At 37.5% G+C, this 23905-nt stretch overlaps 1 protein-coding gene across 2 annotated transcripts; it reads left to right on the top strand.

Moving 5' to 3' along the window:
* Positions 1-1157: 1157 nt before the first annotated feature.
* Positions 1158-22915, top strand: FEZ2 (fasciculation and elongation protein zeta 2). Of its 2 annotated transcripts, XM_015857745.3 has the most exons (9): positions 1158-1403; positions 2614-2722; positions 5388-5504; positions 6741-6885; positions 9551-9819; positions 12844-12924; positions 16584-16659; positions 17766-17831; positions 21880-22915. In XM_015857745.3, exons 1-9 carry the CDS (start codon positions 1174-1176, stop codon positions 21894-21896), a joined length of 1110 nt encoding a protein of 369 aa, XP_015713231.1. In that variant the 5' UTR covers positions 1158-1173; the 3' UTR covers positions 21897-22915. The 2 variants fall into 2 exon arrangements, with proteins under 2 accessions (XP_015713231.1, XP_015713232.1); XM_015857746.3 differs by lacking the exon at positions 12844-12924.
* The last annotated feature ends 990 nt before the right edge of the window (positions 22916-23905 follow it).

Raw genomic sequence — 23905 nt, 5'->3', positions numbered from 1 at the left:
CTTGGATGTCTCCAGGGACAGGGCAGCCATCTCTGGGCAGCCTGTGTCAGTGCCTCACCCCCCTAAAAATCATAGAATCATTGAATGGCTTGAGAAGAAAGGAAACTCAAGGATCACCAAACTCTAACCCCCCCTGCCACAGGCAAGGCCACTGACTTCTAATACTAGATCAGGCTGCCTGGGGCTCCATCCAAACTGGCTTTTACCCGTACTGTAAAAAACTTCTTTATGTCCAACTTAACACTGCCCTCTTTCAGTTCAAACTACCTCTCCTTGTCCAGTCACAAAAGACCTGGATAAAGAGGCCGTCCCCTTTGTCCTTATAACACCCCTTCAGATACTGAAAGGCTGCTCTCAGGTCTCCCCGGAGCATTCTCCAGGCAGAACAGCTCCAGCTCTCAGTCCATCCTTATAGGGCAGGTGTTCCATTCCTTGGATCATTCATCTGCATATTTGCCTGATCCAATATTTACGCTCCTTCCTGACTGTCTATGGAGGACTGTCCTCTACAGCAGTATCTTTAAACGCTGCCTGTGAAAGATCTTGCTTTTTCATGTGCATAGAACAAGAAATAACTGTATGCTAATGTATAAAATGATGGTGCATCCACGTTTGAACACTCGAAGCAGTCCTGGCCTCCTTTGCAGTACTATTGGTATCAGAAAAGGTTGCCTATGTAGAACAGAATATTGCTTAGGCAACTCAGACATAGGTTTTGAACTTCGGGTGGAGCCTTGGGTTGGACTCGATGATCCTTCTAGCTCGGGTTATCTGTGACTCCTACAGCCTCAGGCCCGCGGCTGTCACTTCCATTCAACTGTGTTGACAGAACTCCTTTATAAGCTCCTCTGCTTCCACCGCATCTAAGCGACGATGAGGGCATCTCAGGGAGCCGCCACTCCAGGGCAGGTGCCGTGTGTGCCTCGAACCGAGCATGGCCAGGAACCGTCCCAGCAGCTCCCCATAGCTCCCCACAGCTCCCCATAGCTCCGCCACCCGTAGTTCCCGTCTCGGCGGTGCCGGACCGACCGCCCCGCCCACGGCGGCCGACAGCTCCGCGCTCCGCCCGCCCGTCACCCGCCCCGCCTCCCCCAACCCCGCGGAGCCGCCGGGAGCGCGCAGCGCCCTGAGCCGTGGCCGGGGGCGCGCAGCCCGGCGTCTCCGGCTGCGGCGATGGCGGCGGCGGCCTCGCAGCGAGACCCGGGGGACTGGCAAGACTTTTCGGGCTTTCAGCCGTCGGCGGGGAGCGCTCCCGAAGCCGCCCGAAGCGACAAAGGCGGTTGGGATCTGGGGGCGAAGTTGTCCCTCTGCTTCGAGCCCCCCCCGGCCCGCGCTGCCGGTTGCGGCGAGAGCCGCGTTCCGCTGCGGCCCCTCACGGAGCAGAGCGCGTTGCAGGACGACGAGTGAGTGCAGGCCTGGGGAGAACGGGAGCGGGGCGGCGTTCCGGCCGGGTGGGGAGGCCCGGTTCGACCCGGTCCGGAACGGCGGGGAGCGCGGTGCCCCGCTGTGCTGCACGGCTGGGCCTGCGGGTACGGGCCTAGCGCTGCATCCCGCTTTGGCCGGGTCCCGGCTTGGTCTGGCTTCTGCCCGAACGCTCGTTTGGAATTACGCGTGTGGGAAGCAGATGGGGAGCGGCATCGCCGAGTTTTGATGCCGTGGTCGTTGCTTTCTCCCTTCAGCAACAGAGCGTTACAGGCCTATGGTGCCTTCCTGCTTTTAACTTCATTTTAAACGTTGTTATACCTTGTGGTAGTTTTCACTCTCAGGTTACTTCGTTAGAAACACTGCGGTGTTTCTTTTACTTTGAGTTAGCTCGGCTGAATGTCCTATATGAAGAGAAGGGCAAAAAAAGACCCTTAGTAGATGCCGGGCTATCCAGTACCAGCAGCGAGGTCATCGGTGAGTCAGTCAGAAGCATTGCTCAGTGCTGAGGTTTTGCCTGCCCTCTGAGCCTGGCTGGGCAACTGCTCCTGACACGCACCCACACCTCAATGCTTCCGGGCAGTCCAAGATCTGAATGCTGTACCAGAGTGTGCAAGCCCCTTGTATGTAGAAATGATTAAGACGAGGTGTAGAGTGGTGAGCTGAGATCAGCGAGAGTACTGCTGGATAAAGCAAAATGATTGTGACTTTGTTATTCTGTGATAAATGGGGAAAAAACAGCGTTATGAAAGCTAAAGCAAGCTGTAAAAATAGAGGTTTGGCTCAGACGCTGCTGTCAGACTCTGCTTCTTCTTGACTTTAAACTGCAGGAGGCAAGGAAGGCAAGAACAACTGTAGGAAAAGAATTTCTAGCTGAGCTCAAGTTTCAATAGGGAAAGCCTTGCCCACTTGCCAGGAAGACTTTGAGTGGAGTTATGTAATTAGCAACAAGGCTGTCTCTTTTTTCACCTTGCTTTACTGCTCTGCCTAAATTTTGGATTTAAAATGAGAAATAATTGATGTTTATTAAAAAACTTGGCTTCTTGACTTCAGAGCGTAATAACAGTATTGTCAGTAAATTGCAGGTGAATATTTGGGGAGGAAAATGGATGCTCGCTTGTAGAAAGATATTCCCATTACAGGTACGCTGTGTTCTGGTGTATGTTTTAATTCCTCTTTTCCTTTCTCCAGGATTTGGAATGCTTTGACTGATAACTATGGTAATGTAATGCCAGTTGACTGGAAATCTTCCCACACCAGAGCTTTGCACTTGCCAACTCTGAACCTTTCAGAAAAAGGGGTAAGTTCCAATTTGCAGAAATACCCTTTTTGAATCTCTTACACTCAGCAGGGAGATAAAGCAATTTGCATTTGTATAAAGGACTGTCACTACTAAATAGATTAAAATATTTTGCTTGATGTTACACATGAGGCTGTCGGATATCAGACATGAGGAAAACAATTGTTGATGTATGTTTGCTTCTACTTGTGTTGGAGTGACGTGGGCTTAAATGGAGGCCTTTAGAGGCCAGTGCTGCTTAGAGACCACAGCGGGGTAGACAGCTGTACAGTGAAAATGATTTTATCTGAAGCGCTTTTTCCTCTCTATTTCGTTTTAGTAAAGGGAGAAGAAAAGGGGTATTCTGATTTAGTAAATCTCATACAGACTTTTTAAAAGTTGATCTCATTCTGCATTCGTTTGGAGACTGAAGTGATTCTTTAATGGGAAAATTGAACGAGGAGAACAGAAGCGCGACTTAGTTCTGTTTTGGCTTTCTTATTTAACAGATGAATAGTTTCCTAGGGAAGGAAGAGGTTTATGGAAGAGGTTGTCCTCTGAGCTTCTTACAAGTGGATTAAAACACTTGAGGAAGAAAGCTAGGAAGAATTCTCATCTCTCAGGTCTTCTGAGGGAACGAGTTGTTTAAGCATGGTAAAGTTGGATTATGTTGTAAAAATATTTCAGTGTGTAACCTGAGAATAGATTAATGCTTTGATTTCTGCCATCCATTAAGGAATCCGTAGCTACTTTTTATGCTGACAAGAGCAGTGATTGTTCTGGTGAAAAGGATAGCGGGGGGAAAAAAAAGCAACACTTCACCATCTTTCCCTGCAGAGCTTCTTTGTCTTTCTCTGGAGTCTGATGATTATCTCTTGATTTTGGCTTATATATATTCTGGTTTTTATTAGTTGCATACTCAAACTTTCTAAGTGGTTTTAGAGTAATTAAATCCTTACATTTAAAGTTAAAAACAGTCGCAGTTCCCTGTGCTGTGTTTGTGTTATGTGACTGGAACTGTAGACTGGAAGGCTGATTTCTTAATAAGTAAGCAGTTACAATATACAAATATTTAGTAGAATTTTTGCAAGGAAATTATGAAGGAACTACATAAATATGAAGCTGTGTTGCTGGATTCTAAAGAATCTTAGGTATGCTGGAAGTAGAAAAGAAATTAGCTTATGAATTAAACATAGCTCAGGTTTTTTCAGCTTCCACTCCACCTGGCATGCCTTTGGATGTCTGAAGCCCATCTGTTTGGAGGCATTCAGCACCATTTCATTTCCTACTTCTCTGTTTCAGCAGTACTTCTGGATATGTGACAGCACATATGGACCAGCTAGTAGCTTGTTTTAACTTTCTTACAATGAATGCTAACAGCTAAGCAATGCTTCCTTGATGCATTTGGAGCTAGTAATGTGCTACTGGATTTGCATTTGAGGTATTCCTCTTTTAGGAGAAAAAAACGTAAGGTGAATGAGATTGCTTCGTCAAATCTTTGTTGCTTCGGCATCGTAGATCTCTGAATACTTTTATGTAGCTCTGACAGCAAAAGGAGAAGCTGGGAGGAAGTGTTGTGCAGTAGTGCAAGGAACAGCATTGCGTAATTGCTTTTGCTATATTATTGTTAGATTACTTTTAGACATGCTGTTGCTGGAATTGATCTGCTCGGTAGGTGCAAAAGCCTCGGTTGCTAGTGCAAGGAGGAGTGGAAGTGTGAGGACAGAAATGGGCATGCAGTATAGTGTGTCAGTGTCGGCTATGTTTTGGGCTGTTTTAAGTGGCTTATTAGCCTAACCATCAGAATATATTCAGTGAATCTCTCAAAATGTTGTTTCTGGGGATGTCAGGAAGGGGGAGCTGACCTCCTTCTGGATGTGCTGTTATTCTTGCTCACCATCTCGTAGATGTTGACTGTTTCAGGACTGCAGACGTGAACAAATGTCATAACTGAGATGTTTCTGTGTAGTGGGTGAGCAGATGTTCCAAGTGGAGGCCTGTCATTGCATGGTTAGTCTTGATTCTGGAAAAAAGAGGACACCCGCCTTCCTTCTGATGTCTGAAGAAATACAAATTATGTGTTTTCAGATGATTTTAGCTATTCTGGGTTGTTTTGGCTGGAAAGTGATAATAGCCAAAATGCAGAAAAAGAAGCAACTTGGTAAATAAGCTTTAATATGTCAGAGTATGAGAATGTGTGTGACTGATGAATGAGGGGACTTAAGGAAACGTTCTATTTTTAAAACAACTTTTCATGTTGCTTTCATTATGTGAAAAACCAAAACTTTAAAAGCACATAAAGCCACAGATGTGCAGTGTTATTTAGTATATGAAGGTTTCCACTCCACGCTGAGTAGCATCAGTCTTCTTTTAAGACAACTGCATGTTTTAAATGTCTGCACTGGGCTGATGGCTTACCCTACAGATATCTACGTGACGTTGTGTATGTGGTCTTTAAATGCTGAGTTCTTCGTCTTTCAAGAGCAGCGCCTCTCTTAACTATTTGAGTGGTTAAGATGCTTCAGTTTTTGTGTGCATGACAGCGAAAAGCATTGATACCAGTATTATGAGCAAGGAAACTGTTTCAATTGTGAAAGTCAATATTAGTTCCCCTTTTGTGAATTTTTTATACATTTCTGTATATGTATTTTTATTTGTGTGTGTGTTCAATTTTCATGCTTTCTAGGTAAATGATAACTTAAACCTTGACCTGTCAGATGACGAAGAGCTAAGAGAACAGCTGGATATGCATTCCATCATTGTTTCCTGCATCAATGATGAACCACTGTTCACAGCAGAACAGGTACGCTTTTCAGCACAGTAGTGACATTGTAGTATTTTCTTTTCACCTGTAATTAAGTTATATTCTTCTTCCTTGCTGTTTACAGGAGCTAGCTTTCTTGATTGGCTTTGGTTCTTGTTGGGTTTTTTTTAGTCATAGTAATGTGTGAGATGTTATCATATCATTCAGGTTTGAGAAGGTATTCCAGTGCTTCAGGTAAGGTTGATACAATAGTCTTTTTACCCTTCTTGTTTTGAATAAGTTGGAAATGCTACTTAATTAAATATATGGGTTAAGAAGCCAAAACATTTTCAATATATTAAGATTACTGTAATATTTGTAGTTTTACAACATTCATGTCTGTGTGTGGCTTTGTGATTAGTGAGAATTCTCTGAAGTTTTTGCCTGTATGGGAGCAAATTAACAGTTCTGTTAATAGGGATTTAAACTGTGGTATCTAAATGCTTCTTTTTTGAATCCGTGGATTTATGCTCTATTCAGAATTACTGTTTGAGTAAAGTCAATGTCTATCCCACTTCAGTAAGCAAATGTAACGCAGTATATATTCGGGGTAATACAGTAGCAAGGGTTGTGGTTGAGAAGGCTCTGAAGAATTGGTAGTGCTATTTTTTTTCTGCTAATTGTGTTGTGGGGATCTTCCATTTTGATCCAAGTGCTGGATTAGCAGGTAGGTTTTGCCGTGTTAGCAGAGATATGGAGAAAAACATTCAGACTTAAAAGAGCTGAGAACACAGGATTCCATTTACAGCAGATTATTTTGGGTGGTGTTTTAAAATGTCATCTTTGTTCCATATGTGCTGAATTTTCTCCAGAAGTGGCATCCATAAAAGTACATGAGAGTTTTGCTTAGAGAAGTGTGGTGAAATTTGAGAGTATAAAAAAAGCTCATTGATTTTGTTGCTGTTTTGTTTTCCTTCGACTGAATCCTCCAGAAAGATATTCCAGCATACACTTCACTTCTCTTAAACAGAGCTTATGTAGAATAGCTGTGTGGTTTCAACACACTGCTTGTATCAAGATTACCACACAGCTACCAGAGTAAGGTACCTTGAAAAGAAGCACTTATTCTCAAAGTGTGAGGATGGGGAGGAAGCGTCAGTATGATTTTATTCATTCTCATGAACCCAGTCTCATTTTGAGTTTCACTTAGGATAGAATCCCTGAATAGATTTGCTTCAAATTGCACCTGTGTCTCTTCCTGCAGTGAGTGTTTCATAAGTATTGTCTTTTTTGAAGGTGATAGAAGAAATAGAAGAAATGATGCAGGAATCTCCTGATCCTGAAGATGATGAAACACCTACTCAGTCCGATCGTCTCTCCATACTTTCCCAGGAAATTCAAACACTCAAGAGATCCAGTACAAACAACAGCTACGAGGAGAGTAAGTGGTATTTATTTAGTATTTTGTTCTAAGAAATAGTTACTGAAAATGATAAAGTCTCATTTCAGTAGGCTTGTTGGAAATACTTTAATAGGTAAGCTTGTCACGTACTTCATTTATAGCGACTCTGATGAAATATCTGCATCCAAGGATGTTTTGAAAATATTGGATTTCTAACAAAAATGAGGGAATATATTTAGAATGTAATTAGAAGACGTTTCTTTGTCAGCTTCCCTAACTTAGAATGAAAATGAAACTGTATAGAATTTATGTGTTGGAGCTTGATTCACTGTAATGAAGTCCTTTCATAGATAATAGGATGCCTATTATTTTTATTTATTAAATTATATATTCTGAAGTGAGATGCTTTCTTTGGCTGTTTTACTGCTCCTGTTCAAGGAGATTAGCTAAAGCTCTTGAAAGCTATACAGTAGAATAAGAAACTGTGTTTCTTGAATACTGTTTCAGTCATTGCAACTAATCTTGATACATGGTAACATGGGAGTAAGGAAACCATGGTTTTTCTTACCTGAGGACTGCAACCCTTTCCACCTCTTCCATTCCCTTTCAAAAAACCTTAAGAGGAAAAATACTTCTTCTTCTACTGCTCAAAGGAAATTATTTGCACTTTTCTATATAAAAGGAGAGATTACATGTGTAGTTTAAGCAAAACATTTTGATTTGCTTGTAAACATAAAGCTGTAATTAATCAATTTCATGATGGAAATGTGATTAATTTGCTAGTTTGTCAAATCTGTACTTGAAAGTGATAGGAGTTTGCTGTTTGCTTCCTCTTCATCTGGATCAGCAGTATAAATTCTGCAGATGATTCAGAAAACCAGCTGACCTTTTGTGGCATGCCTTACAGCTTCTGCTACAGTTGAGATTTATGGAGGAGATTCCATTTTCATGGTTGGACTTGTAGCTGTCTTAACACATAAATTTCAGGAATGTGAAAGCATAGCATATCCTGCTCAGCAGGGCTTCCTGCTCTTCTGACAGTTCCATATGTCCTTAGGTTTGGAGCTAATCAAGCTTGCTTTGTATTTCATACCATATTTGTTTTGCTTTGCCTTGGGAAAAGGAAAATAAATATCATCTTCTTTGTTGCATCTTTTCTGCTGCATCTTCTCTTTATGGATTAAAAATCAACCTTGACCAAATAACTCCTTGAATTTCTTTCATCGGATAACTTAACTTTCTTTTGCGAGTTCCTCAGAACCAGATTTCACATCTTTCATGCCACTGTTTTATAGAAAGCTCTTGCTGCCTTTTATTCATATGCAAAGCTGCTTCTGAGTTCTGTCAGCAACTCTCTGAATTTGTTGAATTTTACTGGTTGCGGGTTTTTCCTGGAAGCTTAGCCTGTCTTCTGTAGGATAAGTCAGAGGTGTTAATCTTTAGGACTATAAGCAAGAAATCAAAGCTCTCTTCTTGGATGGGGAATGTGTTGAATTGTTCAGTTCAATCTACTTGGAACTTATAGCCTTTGCCATTCTGTACTGTGCTCATACTGTACTGCTACAGTCTTCTAGCAGAGTTTAAGACCTAAGCTACTCTGAAAAAACTGAGGCTCATTGCCCTAAGAGGTTTAATTGCATCTTCTTTGGTAAGTGAGAGGGAGCTTTCCTGAATCAATCAATTTTCCCTGCTCTAATTTAAGAGAGAAAATCATGTTTCACTACCTTTTGATGCTTCTGAGAGCTGTGCTGTATTGTAGTTTGTGAATTTATCTGTATTTTTCAGCACTTGCCCATGAGTAATCTCCTGTCTAACAGTTTACTAGACTAATGGAACATAACCAATTAATTACAAACACATATGCAATGTCTTTAAATGGATTGTACTCTTTGTTGTAATCAGAACTGCTTGTTTTTCAAACGCCGGTGGAAGTGATGCTCTTTGACATTGCATCCAGGAATTACTAGTTTAAGCAATCAAGATGTTGTTTTGAGTTCTGAAATGGAAAGCAGTCTTCAACAAGCTTTCTCACGTTGAGCTGAAGTGAGCCTCAAGAGATCCTCCGTGGTCATAATTCACTGTCTGTAGCAGTAGTACTTCTAAAATGTACATCTGGAGGGTTGGTTTAATTTCTGAACTGTTATTTTTAAAGGCTTCTTGTGTAGGTTTGACCAATTTAGGCTCATGCTTTTTCAAAACTAGCAGGACTGATTTTTGCTTGGAAACAAGCCTATTGGATAGTTTTAGTTCTAGGCTTTTGTTTCAGGCAATACTTTTGATTACCATTCCTGGGCAAAGAAACTTGGAAGTGAAAAATCCAAGGATTCCAGCAGTGCCGAAGTGCTGACTACTTTGTAATAAGAGTCTTCTCAAGAGTGGGTGCAAGAGGAAAGAGATAGTTAACAGAGGTGTCAATATTCCAGGTCTAGTGGTCACTTCAGCTTCCTTAACTATAGCACTCCCCTTGTGTTAGTGGATTATATAAGATTTCTCAGAACTAAGCAGAATGCTTAAAATTCACTTATTACTAATCTAGTTTACTCTATGAGGAACTTATTCCCCTATGAATATTGATTTGTTCTGCTTAGTTTTAGAATGTATTTTGTTGTTTTGAAAAAAGTCAGAGAATTGTTTTCATGTCACCCTACACATGTTCTCATGCTCAGAATCGTGACAGATTGCTTTTTCTCTTAACTATTTACAGGAGTAAAAAGATTGTCTGTTGCTGAGTTAAATGAACTGCTAGAAGAAATTGAGACTGCTATTAAGGATTATTCTGAGGAGCTGGTACAGCAGTTGGCACTGCGAGATGAGTTGGAGTTTGAGAAGGAAGTGAAAAACAGCTTCATTTCTGTCCTCATCGAAGTACAAAATAAACAGAGAGAGCACAAAGAAACAGCAAAGAAGAAAAAGAAGCTGAAAAATGGTAGTCCTCAGAATGGGAAGCAAGAAAGAGGTCATATGCCTGGAACAGTAAGAGTATATTTATCACTGTTGTTAAACTCAAAATATGTTTCATCCTTCCCTATGGAAAAGTAATAGTCCTTGATTAGACCAAGATAACTGGCACATCTTTCATGCCTTTATTCACAAACAAGACTCCCAGATACTTCCTATTTATTTTTTTAATCTTTTTTCCATTGATATAACCTTTTGATAAAACATTTTGCTCTTCTACGTTTCTTTTTGAGAATAAGATGTTTGCACATCTGCCTGGAATCAGAATACCTTTCTTGCCAGTAATGCTGTCTTTTGATGTAGTGCTGTGTGTTCTATTATCAGATTAGGCAAGCTCATCCATCTGTTTCATTTGGTTTTACAGTGTGAATTTCAGTATGTTTACTGCAATTAGTCTTATAGGAAATCCAGTATTATTGATGGAGCTGTTCAGATATTTATTAATCACGTTGACCTGGGGCTAGAGAAAAGTAAATCTTACCCTGAGTCTCTGAAACCTTTGTCGAAGTTGTTAACTCCAATAATAGATTGAGGTAAGGCTAATATTTAATGCAGCTGTACAGGGAGGAAATAACTTGGTTTCTTCTTTGCAGGAGATAGCAACAGAGGAGGAAAAATGTCTTTCAAACTGACTTTTAAAAAAAGAAGAGGTAGACAGTGAGAGAAGTTAGGTCATTATCCTGTCAATGTAATTTTGTCTTATCTATCCGGTGTAATTTGAAATGGGTCATTATTAGAATTCCTAAGCTTCTCTTATAGGGTACAGAAAATGTGCTTGATGCATTGTGGGTCTGGCTAAGCCCCGAAAAGAATGCTTCAGTTTTGCTTCAGAAGTTTATTTTTCAAACATAAATGAATAAACTTTTCTCATGAGATATTAATTCTTCAAAATCTATCTTATAAACTTATGGGAATGGGATGATTGTGATATGATCCAAACATAGTAGCTGTTCATCTTGTCCAAAAGGTGGGTCCTGACAGAAAGCAGTTCTGATTTCTTGGCTGGTGTTTGACCAGTAGGTCTAATTTGGTCTCTGATTTTCCCTTTCCACAAGTAAAAAAACTGTGGACAAATTTGCTAAGCCTTGTGTTAAGATCTAGGCAATGTATATTAAATCATAGAAGTTAACTGATACACATGCATCTTTACATGGAATTGTGCTAATCTTTGCTGTTTATACTAAAAGCATTTTATATAAATTTGGAAGTCTTTACCAATCCAGATTAAAAACCATTCCTTGTATGTATAGCTAAGTTTTAACGGAACTCTGAGAAAGTGGATGTATGGAAAACAGTGTGGAATTTTTATTCCTTTGAGACAGCAAATCAAAGAGTTGATATATACTCCTTTTTGGCTTTCAGTCACAGACAAAGTGGTATTCTAACTAGGAAGAAAAAACAACCTGATTACTTGGTTTTGAAACTTGACTCGGGTGATTCATTGCCTATTCTGATTATTTTCTAGCTTAGAGGCTTGAATAATGCTTTCAAGAACCACAGTATTTGATTCTGTTATAAAGTATTCTCAGGTTTGGTTGCTTCAAGATGTACTTATCAGATTGCTTCCTCAGATGAATTGAACTGATTATCTTGCAGATAGACTGTAGTCTTAGTATATGTGGTTCCTTTGAAAACAACTTCCACTATCTATACAGATTTGGGAACCTTCAGTCAGAAGCAAAGGTGCAAGTTTCTTCCTTTGACATCCTTTTTGTCAAGGAAGAGCAAAGAGTTTGTATCTAAGTAGCATATTTGGATTATTTTGTAAAGAGTGAGCTTTTATTAAAACAGTTAATTACCTATTAGCTAAAACTACACTGAAGTCTCATTTAAATACAAAACTTTAATAGGATTTAACAGGAAATAGGATTACGTTTTCATATTCTGGGAAAATTGGTTCTTCTATAGATACGTCATTTGAATTTGAACAAAGGTTGTAATTCTTTGTCGTTGATACAGACTTTGGGTAAGTCATTTTCTTATACTTCCAACACTTATTCCACAAGGATGTAGCAAGAGTAATGAAAAATACTCAAGTCATGAAGATACTATTTCCTTGAAGCAGGATATCTTAAAAGACTCGAGATGGCTTTGATAACATCTGCATCTTTATTTACTGACCCTTTTGCGCTTTGGAAAGCAAATGAATCCAGTATTCCAGCACATTTTTCTCCTCTTCCCATAAATATATACATTTACATAAGTGTGCTCAGGTGTGCACATTGTACTCCTTGCCCTCTGCTGCAGCTTAGCAGTTTCTTCTTTTTATGTTCTTGCCAATTGCTGAGTTTTATATTTAATCCTGAATGTCAAAATTGTTCCAGTTTCTTTTTTTAATCATCTTTTCCTGCAAGCAAAAAGGATTACAATATGTGTGAGGAAAACAGCAGTTGGATTATATATTATTTTTTCCTCACTTGGTTTCCATGTAATGGAGCTTGAAATTAACATGAATGCTTTATTAACCAATTGTGCTTATTTTATCTGACAAAAAAAATAAGCCAGGGGGTGGGAGGGGTGAAGTACAGATAATAGCTTATTGTTGCTTCAGGAGTGGCAAAGGAAGCATAAAATGTTTTGAAGAGGTTGGAATTAAAATGACTGCCTCTGATACTTAAAATCTGTAAAACTGATATCAGCAGTGTCTGATGTCTCTAGAGATGTACTGCTCAAACATAAGCTTTAAAGATTTGTACTGTGAACTAAACTTCAAGTGTTTTGTACGTTTAGACGTGAAACAGCAAACAGCAAACCTTAAAATATAAGTCTCAAAATAAAAGTATAAATTTTGGATCTGAAGTGTGAAGGATCTTGTTTAACCAAATTTTATGTGGATATACTGCTCAGCTGATACTGTCAGGTTGCTTTTTATTAATGAAAACATAGTGGATGAATGAAAGAAATAGAAATGTGCTGAAATACGTCTCAGAGCTTGTCTTTGTCATTTGTCTTTCTGTTGTGATAAATGCTGATCAATGCTAGCCTTCTGAACTTTTCTCTGTCCATTTTTTTTCTCTGCCATGTTTTCACTACCTTTAGCGCTTCAGCATGGAAGGGATCTCAAATGTCATTCAGAATGGCTTCCGCCACACGTTTGGAAACTCGGGTGGAGAGAAACAGGTGCTGGGTTATCCTTTCTCTTTTCCTCATTCTTTGTCTGAACCTTTGGTAGGAGCTGAGTTCTTGAAAATTGCCATTAGTTGAATATATATGCCAAGACAAAAAAAGAAAAAACAGAACAAAAATGTTGATATCTGTGGTCTTTGTCTGCCTCAGGACTCCAATCAAGCCTACCGTTTCTCCTTCTTTCCTCAATGGTATGAGACAGTCAGGGCTCAATACCCTGATGCACTGAAATAATAGCTCTTATTTCTTACCCCAGACTAAAAGTCTGATTTGACATAATATCTGCTTTGGGTATGTTGCATGTCTGTGCAAATCGAATGTCCAACAGAAGAACATATACTGGATTTGACATTCCAGTTTAGCTTTCAGCATCAAAGGACTTGGGGGATGACTACAATGGAATTTCTTTTTCTTTCCGTGGTCAGAACTGGTATATCTTTAAAACTGAGTAGCATCTGCAAGATGAATGAACTGTATTGTATGTCCTTTTACCACTGAAAACCGCATGACGTAAAAAGCAGTGGAATACGTACAATACAGATTACTGAGGTAACACAAAAGGGAAAGGCATGTTTGTGTCTTTTTGTTGACTGTTTAACTGTTGAAACTTATACACAGCCCAGCTTCAGTGGGCATCCCTGGAGATGTTATATACACCTGAGAAACAAGATTTTTATATCTTATTCCAAAATAATACTTCACTGTTTGTTTCAGAACTGTAGTATTATCATGAGGTTATAAATCATGGGTTTATCCTCTTTCTCAAGCAAGGTATGTGTCTATGTGTTAATGAAAGCATAGATTCAGCTATTTGTCACTTGCTTTGTGAATTTTGAGCACGTGGCTAGATTTAACCCAATAGAATTTGTATTGCCTCACATTATCTCAATTCTCTTCAGTTACAGTTACATCTGTGCTGTTTGTTCTGTTGTTGTTGCTGCTGTCTTTACCAGGCAATACTAACTACTGCTGTTTTTAGCCGTTTCAAATATATGAACGGGCAGCTCAGGCTTATTTTCTATGTGTACGTTTATAAAAACACATTTTTTCTTCTTGATTCTAATCATAAGTTGCTTAGTTGTTTATCTGTAATATCACTAATTGAATAACTTCCAGTAATTTTTTTCCCATTAATTTATTAATGCTGTTCTTTACGATGATTGTACTTTTCTCCTGACGTATCTTATAGTATTTCTTGTTAGCTGGGATATATTTTGTTTTCCTCTCTTGTATTCTAAAGCTAATTGTGGAAAATAAGAAGCTTAAAATGAGAAAGAAGGGAGAAAGGAAGGTGTGATACACCCTCTTTCTAAAGTAGTCCCAGAAGACCATTTTCTATGGCATTTGTTTAAAGTCTGTTAACTGATAGGAATTTTTTCTGTAAATGCCTCCTAGGTAATGTTATAAAACTTTTCTTACAGTGTCAGTCCTACTGTGTTCTTCACTTGCTTGCTTTGCTGACTTTTGCTTTGTCAGTTCACCCAACTGGCCATTCTGTTAAGACACTGATGTGTTTTTCTTACTGCAGCAAGTTAGAAAGCAGAATAAGTATCATCATATACCCAGTGATACTTGAGTTTAATCTAATTTTGCTTAGTGCTTCTTTCAGAACATTTGAGGTTTTTTAGTTTTTTTGTTTTTTTTCTGAGCATGTTGTGCTTATAAACTTAAGTTCAGGTATTTTTGTGTGGCTGAAAAGAGTTATGTAACTCCCTGGGGTTGTATTATAAATAAATGAATAATGCAGGAGGAGACAAAATTTTTTGAATGCCTTAAGAGTTTGAGGCTCATACCCATTCAATCACAGCATAAAGTTTCTGACCTGTTTGTTCAGTTCTTTCTAAACTCCTGTCAGTCATTAATTTCAATCGTGTTTGCCACCTTCGCTATTTTCAGGATAGTGCTACTCTGAAAGCTAGGTAGGTACTTTCCTTTCGAAAACTGTAGTCCTTTTTTCGTCTTTGAGACATGAGTAAACACGACTTAGAATTTTCAAGTGTCTTCACTGATGGTAGAATTTAAAGAGAAGTTTCCAGTGGGAACTACCAGTTCCCATCAGATAATGCAGCTGGGAAAATACAGTGCCAACCACAGCACGAAAAGCATCAAAATGCTGTCAGTTCTTTCTGTGATCTTATCTCCAGAAGGAATTGCAAGATATTTTCATTTCAGTTATTATACACATCAAACACTTTGTGTGACTACAAATTACAATGGGGATTGCTGCTTATCATATTGTCAAATGTGTGTCAAAAATGTACAGGTCACAGTGGATTTAATGCTTGGGCATGTCATTAAGTTATACTCAAAGTGTTTTCGTAATGTATTCTTCACAGAGTAATTCAGAGAATGAGTTTTAGTAGGGACTCACTGTTAACAGTAAAGTGGTGATGAGAAAAATGAGGTGATTTTTGGAAAGTAAGAAAACAATTACATGGTTATTGGTTTTGTCTGTTTCATTGTAAAGGGAAATCAGTAGGTAGATATTATGGGGCAAGGAAAACAGGGAACGTGTATTTGGTCATTAAATGTATCTCAGTAATTTAATGTGTGGGTTGGTAAAGGGTAGAATGCCACTTGAATGTTCTGAGGGCTGGAAAGCAGAGCCTGAGATCTGATTTCTGAGTTAATAGATCTACTTTTGTCTCTGACATATGTAGATTTAAGAGCCTTGTATCTGGCTATTGATTTTCTTGGTTTTGGGAATAATGTAAATCTTTGTGATACATCTGCTGGGGAAGAAACTGAAAATTGACTTGTGGATGGTTTCCTTGGAAGCACCACATGCTTTCCTCTGCTGTGCTAAGTGGATGTGAGGAAAATGCTGAAATAATAGGTAGGGAGTAAAGCACCCCATCTTTGCTCAAGGTTTTAGTGAGGTGTCAATACATCCCATACAAGGACATAAATAAAGCAAAAAAATGTTTCTAACATAACATATGGCCAAATTTTCTAAATACTTGTTAGCACATTTGTACAAACCTGAACATCTTATTTCATGTGCCTTTTCACAGCCTGCATCAGATGTGTTCTGCAGTCCTTTAAAGGCTGAGTAATATCAGTTCACAAATGATTTGAAGGAAACATAAATAAAAATTGTTTTGTCTGGAAATGTATATTTTTTTATATTATGAAATGGTTACTTTCTGATTTTTGATAGAAGTTTCACTTATGTTACATTTGAAGGAGCCCATTTGAAGATGGCTTATCTGTATTTTATTGTTTGAGACCAGAGAGTGAGATGGCTTTTCTAGCTTTTGCTTTAAGAAGTACTTAAAATATATGAAGGACTTGTTCTTGACATCTGGAAAGAGGAGAGATTTTAGATTTTACTACTGCCAAGCTTAGGGTCTGAGAAAGAATGCCAGACTATTTACGACTTCCATTTGTTGTTGCCTTGTTTGTTTGTTAGTGTTCTGCTGCATGAGTTTTAAAGAGATGTTTACGTAATTTGGAAAAAGAAATAGTTTAGTTTCAGTAATAATAGATATTAGGTGTGAGGAGTAGAATCATAACCATTTGCAAAATACGATTTTTTGAAAAGCTGTTATTTCGGGCTAGCAATTTTAATAGCTACAGTGTTCACAAAAAGAATCTGGGTAACATACATAGCGTTAAAAGGTTGCCAAGTAACTCTGTTCTTTATTTGACAGTATTTAACAACCGTCATTCCTTACGAGAAGAAAAATGGACCTCCATCTGTTGAAGATCTTCAGACGTTAACCAAAAGTAAGTATAAAGGTGTTTTCCCAGCTCATCCTGTCCTCTGTGAATGGAAGTGGTTGCTCAAACCAATGAATCATACATACATGGTTATCTATTTCTGTCTCACTCTATAATTTATGTGATGTGTTTTGACCTCCTCTTCTGAGGTTTTCTGAGTCCTTGCAGACTATTCATTTTCTAGCTACTGCCTGAAACTCTTGCATCAGAAAACAAAGGTTTTCATATTGTTTCCATGATTGGGGTCTTAAAGCAATACTGTATGTCATGGAATAATCCAGAATGTATCTCTGTCTCTGCTACCTTTTAGTACCTGGAATACCTCCTTTTGTTCAAATTTACTGTGCCTTGCTGATGTTACTGTAATGACTTACAGAAATTGAAATGAATACAGAAACAAATAAGATTAATTGTTGTTGTTAATAAATTTTAGTAATTATGGCATGTAAATTAAACCTGAGTTTTGACAGTGTTTTTCTTCCTTATTTTCTTAGGCCAGATCTTTGAAATTACTAAGTTCAAAGTCCTTTATGTTATACTCCAATTTGCATGATAATTAAGGTTGTTTATTCAAAAATAAAATACTAATTATTAGGGTAATTAAATGAAGCAGCAAATCTCAGGGAATCAATGGCCTTTTTTTTTTTCTTTTTAGATTTATAGGAACAGTTTGATAGTAGATGGTAAAATGCCTTGATGCATTTGATAGAATCATGGAATGGTTTAGGCATGGTGGGGTTTTACTGGTGGTTGGACAAGATGATTTTAGCAGTCTTTTCCAACCTTAATGATTCTGTGATTTATTTATTTTTTTAATATATTTTATTTTTTGCTGTCATTATTGGTTACATCTTACTGTAAATAATTAGCTGTGTAAAATGAGTCTCTTTCATCTGCCTACTGTGGAGTACATTGAGAATTATACAAGTGAAGGGTGAAGGTACTACATGTCCCTTCTTGTGTTTCTTCTTGTACTCCAGTTAAGGGTCTTCTCGCTAGTAATATGTCATATCCCCATGAATAGTAGGAATATCTTTGCTGGGTTTTTTTTCAATTAATGTTGTCTAAATATCTGAATTACTTATTTGTTTTGTTTTGTTTCCACGCTTCAGTCCTTCATGCCATGAAAGAGGATAGCGAGAAAGTGCCAAGCTTGTTAACAGACTATATTTTAAAGGGTGAGTACATTTCCTAGCAAAGAAAACGTTTTAAAATTATTTTATATTAACATGCTGAATATAAAAGCTGTATTTGAAAGGAGTAGTGCAGCACTATGAGTTATGTTAGCCTTTTATTGCAGAAGTCTTTCATTCATTCAGGGGCTTGCGAGCATATAGTTTGTAATACAACACGACTGTTTTGGGGGGGATAACACAATGTAGTGAAGTACACATGTATATTCACATGGCTGAATGACATCAGTGAGAGCAGAGCAGCCTGGGTTACAAAGTAAAATGGGTGTAGCTCATTTGTTACTAAGTTTTCAGAATCAGAATTCAAACTACTTAGTATTTGCAAAATGAAGTGCTTATAACTTGGTTTAAAAATGTGTTACCTTTTAATCTCTATTACTTATTTTACATTTACTTATTGTAGTTTCATCTTTAACTTGAAGTTTGAGTACTAATAATCTATTTTCCAGTCTTATGCATTGATTTTTATTAGGAGAATGGCAGACTTTGAAAATCACTGCTAGCTTTAACTTTAAGGAGTTGTTCCAGGTAGTTTCCAGGTTGTTAAATTGCTTCTAAACACTTCTTTGACTTTGTTTTTGCCCACATCTTAAAAACACTTACGTTATTGCTTAAGTCTTGCAATATACATTGTTCTCACTTCTTTAGTATTTAAACATTAATCAAACTCCCAAGATCAGAACAAGCAGGTGTACTAGAGGAATGATGGCTGCCATTTTATTTGTCATTCAAATGTGGATTATATTCAGCTGTTCAGCTTCACATTTTTATGCTTCAAAGTTTTTTCTTTCCTTCTGGCATCAAGTTTTCCAAGTCTTAATGTTTTTTGTTTTTTTATTTATTTATCAAATACAGTCATTTGACTGTGTTTTGAGGTTTGACTTTTTCAGTTGTTGTTTTTAAGGTTTATGTATTTATTGTGCAGATTCTAACCACTCATGTCATAGAGTTCTGAATACTGTTGCTTCAGAAAAACTGATGAGAACCACACAGCATTCTAGAAGCTTCAATAGATGTCTGTTGAAAGAGGCTCATTTCTGATTTTTGTGTAGCATTGTAGAACTACCACATACAATAAGAGTGCAAAGCTTCCTTCAGTTGATTCCTTTGATTGCTCCACTGTTTGCTTACCCTTTCTGAAAATCTTTCTTGTGTTAGATAGATAGATTATGTTCTTGTGTTAGATAGATATATTATGAGCTGAGAGCCACTTAAGCTTAAGATGAAGGGGTTTTTTAATGGTGATGGCACTAAACTTTATTTTTATGAAGCAGAATTTTTGATCCAAGGTGATGAACTGTTGTCAGTAATTAAAGCTGTTTGCTTTCCATTATATTACACCTGGTAGAAACTGAACGGATAGTGTTTTTTACGGTTTCTCCCCTTATTTTTAGACAGAACTATTGAGAAAAGCTTTTAGGTTACTTGGATGCTGAGAAGGAGCATCCTGGCTGCTGAAGGCAGCAGGAAACTTCTGCAGAGAACTCAGGAAAACAGATTAGCTGAACATATGACAGGGTGATCTAAGAATCTTTGAGGTTCCCTCCTACCTCTTTTCTACACGTTCGTGACTCCAAAGCCATCAGGGTTGTTCTACCAGCTAGTTACAACAATTATGAAAATATCCTGCTTGCATTAGATGTTCTTCGTATACTTTCAGGGAAGCATTGTGCCTCCTATTTTAAAAGACTAATTATGGGAGTTTAAAGGATAATCTTTCTCTCGCCTCACTCATACCGAAACTAAGAGATATTTCCCCTCAGATATCGTGGTTTCTGAACTAAGAAACAACGAACTAAGGCTTTCTTACTCTTCTGTGGATCTGCTTGCACAATATTCAATCTAATCAGCATGGAGTTTTAATCTGTCACTGTAGCCCAAGCTGAATTTCACATTGGTATATTTAGATTGTGCTAAATATTTACAGCTCATATGCCAGCATTACATTGTAATGTAGATATTGTCACCTACCACTCAAGGTTTGCTCGAATTGTTTAGAACCAAGAGCTGAAGAAAAAATATCAGTGAAAAGCAATGCTAATGATTTCCATAGTATTATTGGTCTACTATCCTGAAACAAAAAGGGTCGTAAGCCTGGAAGGTAAATAGAACTCTAAGACCGAGCCGTAATGTGTTCATTTTAAAGCAAATTCTGCTGCTTCTGTTCTGATAGAAACAAAAAGAAAGTGAAATAAGTTTGTGTCTTCTGTGAACTTTATAGTGTTTGGTAGAAACGTCACTATTTTAAATATCTTGAACAAAATGCCAAAGTTAATTGTAAAGCTTGTGAAAGACTAAATTTGAATCATGTAGGAAGACACCACCAGCCCCACCATATGTATCATCTAATACTTGATATATTCTTTTAATGATGATTGAGTAGCTTTCTTTTGGCAACGCAGTTCAGTCATGAGCTGGAGCGTAGGTCTAGAACTTGAAGGAGAGTTGTATGACTAGATCTCCTACTAACCTGTGTTACCATGGATCATCCCTATGTTGTTTTTTTTCATAACTTATGTAAAAGTGTCATCTGAAATGCTGTCGGGAGAAATCTCAGAGAAATCATCACTTTATGTTGTCTTCATGCATTATTCCTTCTTATGCATGATGGCAAGAACAAACACCATGGGGGTAACCTGCTAGGGAGGAGTTCACAGCAAATTGAAAGTAATAGATGAGGAAGGTTTGGTGGGAACTGGAGTTAGCCAGTTTTACAGTTATGGAGGTAAGGAGAAATAGTTATAGAAGTCTGCAGGAAGCTAACGTTTCTTAATTCAGATAGTTAAGAAGCAAATCAATACATTTCGTATAGGTAGAATCAACATTTTTAGGAATAGTTTGTCTGGTATCACATTTGATGTTATTTCAGATTTACTGAATTTATTTATATTTATTTATTTATTTTATTTACAAAATGTGGAGATTTAATTTCAGTTGGATAGAATATATTACTAGTAGTAAAGCATGCAATTTGAATACATCATTCACTGAAAGACTGGCTTTCTTCCTCAATTCCAGTATAAACGTGAAGTGTAAATAATTTTGACATTTTTACAGCATAGTTGCTAGGCCTGAGTATGCATGTATGTATGTATGTACATATAGATGAAACAAATGGCTTAGATGTATCATGACAGTAAGCTGTTTTAAAACGTGTTGCTAAGCTCTGTGCTCTTGTCCAATGGTTCTTAAACAGTGATTGTGACATAAAAAATATAGTGCTAAACAGTTACACACCGAATATATTATCACCAAGTAAAGTAGGTGAAATATATATAGTGTTAATTTCTCTTGGGCTTTTTTCTGTATGTAGATACCATAAAAGTAGAAATAATTTTCATCTTGCAGCTTGTTTTCCAACTAGTTATCTGATCTTTTAGGCATCTGGTAAAGGCTAAAGAAACAACAGAACATTTTTTATTAATGAAGTGAGATCTTAACCCTTATTCTACTAATAAAATATGCATTTAACATAACAAGACTATTCATCTACTTGTCTTTGAAATTTTTGTTTGATTGTTACAGCTGACTTCTCTATTTGCTTTTGTGTTGTGCTAGCATTGGTTTGAAAGCTGGATTGCTCCGAGGTTTGTCTTGTACGTGAAACAGGAATGAGAAACATGTGAAGGGCATGTCTTGTCTTCCCACTGTCTGTGATTCAAGTACACACACCAGATTTAGAAAGTAGAATTAGAATCCCAAATTTTCAATGCATATTTTAATACATAATTGCATGTGTCACCTTTTACTTAGCATTCTGTTCTCTAATATAGCACCACATAGAGCACTGTTTAAGACATGACCTTTAGTTAACTCATTTCTGGATGATGTTAGTTTAAGATGGTAGGTTGTGTTATTTAATCTTCTTTTGAGGAGATGTTATCTTAATTGCGAGTTTCAAGTGATTTCTAGATTTTGCTGTGTTACCGATAGGGTAGAATTCAAGATTTAATTACTTCTAGTGTAAATGATACGTTTTTATACTGACTGACTTCACTGATGTTTATTCAGATATCTTTGTGGTCTCTTACAGTTCTGTGTCCTACATGAAGAGGGCTGCCTTTCAGAATTAACCGTGTTCCTTCCTATGATGAGAAGCTTTCCATGGAAATAACTCACAGTATTTTCTTCCATTTGGTACTATACCTAAACCAGTGCCCATTTACCTCCTTTGTGTGTGCGTGGATTTTCTGATCCTACATTAAGTCTTCTGGGCATGACAACTCATCCATTTTAACCTATTAGTGCAATGAACTGGAGCAGGGAACAAACACTGTACAGTTTTACTCGCACTGTTCTGGCTTTTTAAAGTCTCTTTTTACATTGTATAGCATGTAAATCCTCCTGCACATTTTGTTGTGGGAAGGAAAAGTAAACTTTGAATAGTGTAAATAACATAAGCCTAATTGTAAGGAATCCGTATTTAAAACATCCTTAGTTCCTATAGCCAAAATGTAAAAATTGTCATTGTACAGACCCGACAGAACGGTTCAGATGAGTTCTTCAGGAAGCACTCCGGGACTGTGCTGGTGGACGTTTGCTTTCAACAGTTCTTTTAAACATTAACTTTGAGCTACACAACAGTATTGTTCACAAAGTGAACAAGTCCTTATTCTTTAATGGTTTGGCATATGTAATTGGTGCGTTACTTATCTTTGTTATCTAACATAAACATCAGAGTAGTGTAATTTTTCATATTTAATTGCTGTTTTTATTTGAATGGTTAACCTTCATGTGGCTCACATATTCTCTCATATTGCTGCTATAATTTTACTGGTTTTAATACGTGTTTGATCTTAATGAATATGCTTAAGTATATAAACATTTTGAAAGGCTATATCTTTTTAAAAACACGTGTACAGTTTGGACAAAACTTGCACCTGGGTTCCAAGTTAGTATTATATTGAGACTTCGGTCAGTGTGCATCTCTGAACTTTACTACAGATCTTTCTTGTATGCTCTGTCTCCTCTGTGATGATGTATCTGCATTCAAACAGACGAGAATGTATTTTGCAAATCCTGTAAAAGAAACATACCCTGTGATCTCCATATTAAATATTTGCCACAAATCATTTTGCCAGTCTTAAAATTTACATTAGAAATTATGGAACATTAGTAGAAACATGGGAGCTTTTTTAGGCTGAGTTTCTATTAATTCTATACCAGGTTTTAATAGTATGTGTAATAACACCCGGCAGATAAGATTCTAAAGAGCGGTGTCTTTGTTTCAAAGAGCGGTTTCCATTTAAAACTGTCAGACTTTGTTTAACTTATTTCACTTTGGTCAGCTAAAAGGAGAAGAAAAGTTTGAAAACAGTTCTCAGAACACTTTGACTTTTCTTTCTAAATACCTCCCTATTTTTTCTTTTGTGCCTCTTTGTTGCGGAACTTTTTTATTTAAGTTTAAATTTCTTTCATCCCCAATCTCCTCCTCTCTCAGCACCGGACAGCCAACAGATAATTACATTAAACATTCATCAGCAATAAGAGACCTTCAGCATAAGTACGTCATACATGGGGAAGGGGTATTTTTGTTTTTGTATTCGATTAGTAGTTCCTGTAACAAGCAGGAGACCATTTATTTCTTTAGCTGATGTGTTATAAAGTCATTGTGGCATGTTTTTCTCTAGAAATGCTTACTTGTGATTATTGATAACTGGAAATTGACCAAGAGAGGGAGATGACCCCGTTTTGTTACTTCTTTTTTAAAGGGGTAAAATCATTTTGTCTTCAGATGGGTTCTATTCAAACTAAGCCCTAAAAAACAAAACCAATTGTAGTGACCCAAGCGTCTGCGTGGATTTATGGTGTCCTTCATTAGACTTACTAAAAGTATCTATTCATATGATGAAAAATATCCATTTACCATGTATGTTGGATGCTGGCATTAAACACCTGTTCCCAAAAGTGGGAAATATTGTATGTACAATAGAAATCTTTATAAATCTCAAAGCACGTGAGTAAAAAGAACCATGGCAACTCTGTTTTTCTGAGGAATTCTATATACTTCAAATTCTCTCATGCATCCTATTTCCAGTTCCAGTATTGAGTCTTGCATG

The sequence above is a fragment of the Coturnix japonica genome, chromosome 3 (assembly GCF_054131305.1).
Source record: "Coturnix japonica strain WE chromosome 3, WE-NBRP24, whole genome shotgun sequence".
Taxonomy (NCBI): domain Eukaryota; kingdom Metazoa; phylum Chordata; class Aves; order Galliformes; family Phasianidae; genus Coturnix; species Coturnix japonica.
The sequence above is the reverse complement of the archived record's forward strand: the minus strand, read 5'-3'. Positions and strand labels throughout refer to the sequence as shown.

Excerpts from the sequence above, each read along its gene's own strand:
- FEZ2 (XM_015857745.3), top strand. The coding sequence starts at position 1,174 with ATGGCGGCGGCGGCCTCGCAGCGAGACCCGGGGGACTGGCAAGACTTT. Across the intron at positions 1,404-2,613 it reads AGCGCGTTGCAGGACGACGA|GATTTGGAATGCTTTGACTG; the intron begins GTGAGTGCAGGC and ends TCCTTTCTCCAG. Across the intron at positions 16,660-17,765 it reads TCTTCAGACGTTAACCAAAA|TCCTTCATGCCATGAAAGAG; the intron begins GTAAGTATAAAG and ends TCCACGCTTCAG.